Source organism: Orycteropus afer, unplaced genomic scaffold, assembly GCF_000298275.1.
Source record: "Orycteropus afer afer isolate SDZICR_OR568_19922 unplaced genomic scaffold, OryAfe1.0 scaffold00017, whole genome shotgun sequence".
In the NCBI taxonomy this organism is placed as follows: domain Eukaryota; kingdom Metazoa; phylum Chordata; class Mammalia; order Tubulidentata; family Orycteropodidae; genus Orycteropus; species Orycteropus afer.
The window spans coordinates 1721569-1728538 of NW_006921604.1; the positions used below are offsets into that span (position 1 = coordinate 1721569).

At 47.5% G+C, this 6970-nt stretch overlaps 1 protein-coding gene across 1 annotated transcript; it reads right to left on the bottom strand.

Annotated features, from left to right (window-relative positions):
• Positions 1-2464: 2464 nt before the first annotated feature.
• CHCHD5 (coiled-coil-helix-coiled-coil-helix domain containing 5) lies at positions 2465-6622 on the bottom strand. Its single transcript, XM_007959511.1, has 4 exons — positions 6618-6622; positions 5107-5247; positions 4868-5033; positions 2465-2488 (listed from the first exon to the last, which is right to left on the bottom strand). Exons 1-4 carry the CDS (start codon positions 6620-6622, stop codon positions 2465-2467), a joined length of 336 nt encoding a protein of 111 aa, XP_007957702.1.
• Positions 6623-6970: the final 348 nt, after the last annotated feature.

Here is a 6970-nt window from a genome sequence, read left to right on the forward strand (position 1 = left end):
GGGCAATCCTACTTCCGTAGTGATACTGCCTCAGAAACCCAAGTAGGGGTCGCTATGAGTCAGGTTTGACTCGACGGCACATAACAACAACAACAACAACTGCAGTAAGTTTGGTTTTTATTATACAGCTTTTGTATGCATATGAGGTGATTGAAAATACCATGGCTTATGTCAGATGCACCTTAGTCTTTAAAGTGACATCTTTGCCTTTGAACACTTTACTACAGAGGTCTTTTGCAGTAGATTTGCCCAATGCAACATGTCATTTGGTTTCTTGATCACTGCTTCCATGGGCATTGATTGTGGAGCCAAGTAAATGAAATTCTTGACAACTTCAATCATTTTTCTGTTTATCACATTACTTATTAAATATATAATAGAGAGAATGAACAAAGTCAAAAGTAGATTGGCCAAGAAAAAAAAAAGGCACAAAGAATCAGTCAGAAATGAAAAAAAAAGGCTATCACTACATCATCCACAATTTTGCAAAGATAAAGTGAAGGTATTACAAACAACTCTATGGCAATTTGAAAATTGAGATGATGTGAGAATTTTCTAGAGAAATAAAACTGACCAATTGTTTTTGTATGGCCATGAAACCTTTCCACTTCCTCCTTTCAAGAAGAGAGTCTGTCTCCCTACTCCTTTAATCTGTATTGGCCTCAGAACTTGCTTTGATCAATCGAATGTGGTAAAAATTATATAAAAACTTAATAGTACTTGACGTTTCCATTTCACTCTTGGAACTGACACCACCATGAGGAAGCTGTCTGGCCTACTGGAACAGAGGCCACAAAGATATTACAAATTAGTCTTGATCTCCATTTTGTGACTACAGTCTCTTCCAATCAAACTTCTTTAAGTTGTATGGAGCAGAAACACATTTACATCAACTCAAGCAAAGGGGATTAAACAAAGGGGCTTGGCTAACAATGTACAAAAATCTAGGGTTCAAACCATAGCCCAAGGAAACTGAAGCTAGGAAGAGAAAGCCAGCAGAACCCAGTCAGCCTTTTCAGGGATCACAGGAACTGATCACAGTCTCTCTCTACTACCTCTTATCTCAGCCACATGGTATCTGAGGCTCCTGTAAACCAGACTAGGACTTCTATCCTGGCTCTAAAAGCCAAAGAACAACTTCCTGTGTCTTGCAGGTCATTCTCCAGGGGATATTCCAATTGGCCAGGCTTATTTTTCCAAGCTAGAGCACAAGCCTTAGGTTTCTATGAGTCAGTTTTGTCAGTTCTGACATGTTAACTCCAATTTCCAGAGGTTGGGAAGGGTGATTTGTCTGAATGAAGAATCTGAGTATAGGGCCTGGGCATGCTCACTCAGTCTGGCCCTCCAGGATCTCTCTCATGCATAACTGCCTATCTGCCCTCTGTCCTTTAACATCTTCTCCTGATGGTGAGCCTGTGATCAGTCAGCTGTGTCCATAAAGCATGTAATCCTGAAAAACATCAAGAAGCGGCAGCAGCCACTGTTGGTGCCTGTCAGGACCACTCAGCACTCTCTTCTGGGTGCTGAGGGTGGTTTTCTTGATGCCCTGCTACTCTGTTCAGGGCTCTCTTCTGATGACAGCAGCACATCCAGCCTGTACTTGGGGCAAGCAAGAAGTGTGGACAGCCAGTGCTCCTGAAAACAGCCCTCAGTGACAAATGAGAAACTGGTGGGTGAACACCCCAGTTTCCAAATGAGCTCCAGGTGCCCACAAGTGGTAACTGGCTTGATAGTGCACCTTTTCTTGGCTGCTTTCCTCTGCCTCACTTTTCCATCACCCTACCAGTGTTTCTGAAATCACTCCCCAAATAGACTGTCTGTACTCAAATTCTCAGAGTTGGGTTCTGGAGGAATGCAAGCCAAGACAGAACAGAAGTCCAGTGTAGTAGACTTCTAAGCCACATCCTCCAATCCAGCTGCTTTCAATAATAAAGCCAGTATTTCCACCGTGTGCCTAACGCCCATGTCTGTTTTTTAATTGGTTTTGAACTAAGGAGGGAAAGAGGTGTTATTTATTGCCTACCCCCAAAGCCCCCAAAAGTTCGGTGAATACTAGAGTAGAAGAGAGAAAGGACCTTTGCTCACGTGGATGCAGCAGGAGACAGGAAAAGGCTGTTTGGTAGAGTTAACAGAAGGGGGGGGGCATCTTAACCCTGGTGAAGAGAAGGAGCATCTTGCCCCCTCACAGGCCCTTCTTATTAGCATATCAAAGGAAGCAGGGAAACAGGGGACCAGGGTTTCTCCCCAGTCAACTTTCCTAGGGCCCCTTCAGATGATAAATGCAGGAATCAAAGGCAGTACACAAAATATTTATTGGGAGTCCTGATTTCCAGAGACAGAATTCCCACGCATAGTGCCCAGATGTACCCAGGACTCCACTAGGCCATCATGACCATGTGTGCAGACAAGGGCATCAAGTTTGGTCAGTTACTCATATCCAGCTTTCCTGCAGCCAACAGAGTCCTCAGGAGGCAGGAAGTGGCTGTGCCTGTGGAGAAAACACATCAACATCTGCTGGTACCTCTTCTGTGCCCGGCCCTGAGATCACTGCCTGGAAGACTGTGGACACAGCAGCGGCTGCCCTTGCAGAACCCACAGTCTGAAGCAAGAGTGTCAGGTGACAGCTTTGGCCTCCTGCCACGTGAAAAAGTCATCTGCGGTGAACTGTCATTCCACTATGTTTCCTGAGTACCTGCTGTGTGCCTGGCAATGTAATAGGCCCTGGGGACCCAGCAGTGGACACAACAAGCAAACTCCCTGATTCTAGGGAGCTTCCATCCAAGTAGGGAAGGACAGACAGCAAATGAACAAAACTATGTCAACTGATAATAAATTCTAGACTATTGTAAGGAGCAGAAATTTGGGAGCTTGGGGGATATGTGCAAGACCTCATGAGCTACAAAAACATGAGCTGTTCCACAAGGTCTTTTTATTGTGTTTTATGATATAAGAATGTTTGTTTGCTATTTTGTAGGACAGAGACTAGAGGAGGCCCAAATCTCAGTGTCCCAAATTAGGGAGGAAAAGCTGTAACTGGAATACTATCATCAGGAAGGACACGGACAGGAGGGAGGAGCTCGATGTTGAGTCACAGGGAGCCATGAGAGGGTTTTAATGGGGAGAGATGGGATGTGACCTAATCTGTGTTTTTAAAAGCTCATTTGACTGTGGGGGAAAGTGGACTGTGCAGGGTCGGGGTGGCCACAGGAAGAGCAAGTCAAGGCTGGTTGCTTGCCCAAGGAGGGAAGGAGCAACCGGCCGTGAGATGGGAGGGCAGAATCTTTACTGCTCAAGAAACTTGAACGAAATTTCATCAACAGATGACTGAGAAACTAGCACAGACAATATGCAATCATCACTGAATGTTTCCTGAGAATTAAAAATCCTTCCAGCTAGTATCTGTTTTTGAAGTCTGAATCTTTCACTTATCCCTGCCTTTTAAATGAACCAATAACAATAGGGTCTGGTTAGAAGGGTGTTTCCCTAATTGTTAGCCAAGAAGTCCCACAAAGCAGGCAATGGACAAGGAAGCAGTTATACAGGGAGTGTACCCTGGATACAGGATACAGGAACCTTGGAAGCCTGGGAAAGGATTTGGGGTATAATGTGAGGTTTTCTGAGGAAGGTGAGGAAGGTGACATCTAAACTAGAATAGCAATTAGCAAGGAGATGGATTAGGGAGGGTAGTCCAGGCAGAGGGAAATAGATGGACAAAGTCCTTGAAATAGGAAAGACAAGCACTTGAGTAACTATTCTAGGCTGGAACCTAGAGCTTGAAGTGGAATTGGGGAGAGGTGGGACCAGCCTTCTGCAGGGTCCTGTGGGAGGAGCCCTGCAGAAAGGTTTTTAGTAGGAGCAATACATGGTCAGATTTCCTCTGAGTTCACTCTGGGAACTTCACAGAGAACATACTGAAAAGGGTAAGTTAGTACAAGGAGGCTTCGGAGAAAGCTGGTCTGGTGATGAAAGAGGATGGGGCTGAAGAGAGAGGCAGGTTAGAGAGAATTTAAAGCGGGGAGGAACTGACTCAACAGCAATGGGTTTGGTTGTTTTTTTTTTTTATTTGTTTGTTTGTTTGGAGAAAGATGTGACCCGCAGTCTTTCTTTTTGTTTTTTAAATTTTATTTTTAAGAATTTTTTCTGTGTTTGGGTGAAAGTTTACAGAGCAAATTCATTTTCCAAACAGCAGTTCATACATATTTTATTTCACAACACTGTGATCTCTGCCTTTTGAGCTCACAGTCCAGTGGGGGAGGTTTAAACCAGTGTTTCTCAATCTTTTTTTCAGTATTACTCCTCTTAAGGAGTCTTTTTTCCTAATTTCCCCCATCCATGAAATTTTAATATCATAGATATACATGTTTATATACTATATACACTAGAGTAAGACTTTTTTGCTTTCCTTCTCCAGCTTCCCACTCAGCCACGAGCCAGTATAGCTAAGGGGCAGTGAGAAAGGAAGAGAGAGCACACATACGTGTGTGTGTGTGTGTGTGTGTAAGGGAGGAGGCAGATGAGTCAGCATAGGCAGACCATGCAAGAAGGACCAGGAATTTTCCCATAAGTGTCAATGGGAAATCACCAGAGAGCTTTAAGCAAAGATGCAACATGATTAGATTTCAGTTCTTAACTATTTGTTCTGGTTACTAAGACAAGAGGGTAATCTGGGAGACGAGTGAGTGAGCTGAAGCACATATCCTGGTGGAGGGTGGTGGTATGTACTTGGGCATGGCAAGAGATGATCATGTTCTGGATGTACAGTAGAGACCTGACTGCAGGGTGAAGGGGCTAAGGATGAAGGGGGCAAAGCAAGGTAGTGGAGTGGGAGGATGGGGGGAAATGGATGAATAAGTGAGCCCCCTCTTACCTCCACAGTTGTGGGTGGACGTGGAGGCTGTACCTGCTCAGCACACTGCAGGAAGCGGTGTATATGCTCTGCACAATTGCCCACAGCTGCCTCATTCTGTCGCAGACATTCCTCAAAGGCCAGGAAAGGCTCAGCACAGACCTGGCGGATCTGGCGGATGATTGGGCTGTGGGGGAAGGTTGTTTCAGAACCTGGAAGACCCCACTCCACTGCCCATCCCCACCCTGTACCCTACTCACTGTGAGGATGTGCAGCGAGCAATGCTCATTTTGAGGTGGTGGCAGTCCCGCTGCCATGACTCAGGCTTGGCTGCCACACACTGGCCATACTGCTCTAGCTCCTGGCCACAGTAGCGAGCAGTGACTTCTAGAGCAGCCTGCCTGTGGGACAGAAAAGGCTGAGGATCATTCTAGGGAGAGGGAAGAAAGAGTCTTGATGTGGGTCTGAGATACGACTAGGGGTCCTGGGCCAATTTGGAAATCTGAAGATCCTGGAATGTGGCCAAAGAGGAGTAAAGGTGAGGCTTGAGCCCTGGGGGTCATGGAGTAGGCTGGTGACTCCTGAGGAGATAATGGAGACCCTAAAACTAGGTTTGGTTGTTCTAAGGCAGGCCTTGGGGTTCATGAAGAAGGGTCTTGAATCCAAGATGATGTCAGGAGCATCTCAGAGTACATATGGAGGTCATGGAGAGAAGGCCTAGGGCCCTAAAAGTAAGACCTGAAGTTTTAGGAAGAGGCTCTGAAAATACCAAATGGGTTTGGAGGTCCTGGAAGTGAGGACTAGGGTCCAAGAGGTCAGATATAGGATCTTGGGGAAGGGTTTTTTGGCCAGCAAATCAGAAATGAGGCCTGAGGCCAGCACCTGAGGCCCTGGGGTGGGTGTGGGGGTCTTGGTTATATTATCTCAGGATCCCAGGGGCATGATCTGGCAGCCATGAGTGAGGTTGGGGCTCTGGAGTAGAGGTGGGAAGCTCTTAGGGTTCTTGGGGTTCAAAGTCTGAGAATCCAGGGTGGGATCTCAGGGGTCTAGGAACAAGTTTGTGTGCTCTAGAGGTGAAGTCTATGGTCCTGGCAGATTCAGGAGTCAAAAGGTATAAATCTCCTTATCCTTGAGGAGGAATTAAGGGTTCTAGGGCGGATCCAGGAGTTTTAGAGGTCTTGACACACGCCTAGAGCCCTGGAGGTGCACTGTGAAGGGCCTAGGCCAGATCTGGGGTCCGGAGGGTGGAGCTTAGGTACAAGGGGCGGAGCCTGGAAACCCAGAGGGGTGGGGCTTATGAGGGACGAGATGAATGCTTGAGAGATCTTCAAGGGGACAAGAAGGTCAGTGTTTTTTCCCGCGTGTCCATGATAACGTCCAGCCCCTGGGGAAGAGAAGGAACGCGGCGCAGGTACGAGTGGGCACTCCCAATACTCACATCTTGAAGCAGGTAATGGTGTGGGATCAGTCAGGGAGGAGCGACCCGCCTTTTCCGGTATCAGGTTATCATGGCGGCGCCCAATCCGACCTGCTTCGTTTTTTTCCGGTCAGAGAGTGGGCAAGCAGCCTCGTTCCTTTCAAGCTCAGCACGTCATGGCGGCGCCCTGCCTCTTCTTCCGGACCTGATCTGTAATGGCGACGCCCCAGTCGCCTAAGTTGCCTTATTTCTTTCTATTCCGGGTTTGCCATGGCGGTGCCCAGGGCTCACCGGAAGGAAGGGGCTGTGTCTGCCCACAAAGCGAGCGCGGCGCCTTGTGGGGCTGGCCATTACCGCATGCGCGCCTGGTTTGTGTTCTTGGTCTCGTGGCAAGCATCTGTACCCGTTGTGACCCTTCAACGCGCTGCTGTTACGTGGCGGTTCCGCCTTTGCTGGGCGACGGCTGCTGGGGCTCAGGGGCAGGGAACCCGATTCCTGATAGCGCGCTTTTCATACTAGTCACTGTCTGCTTTGCTCACGCGCTCTCTGTTCTCTCGGAAACCTGGTCTGTGCGGGAGCGTAGAGCTGGGGATGGGATCAATGCAAGAGCTCAATCATTTACGTTTAGAGGCTCCCAGTAGTTGGCTTAGGATATCCAGACAATATGCCTGTCCTTTGGCGTAGGTTTCATCCTGGCTTCGCTACTG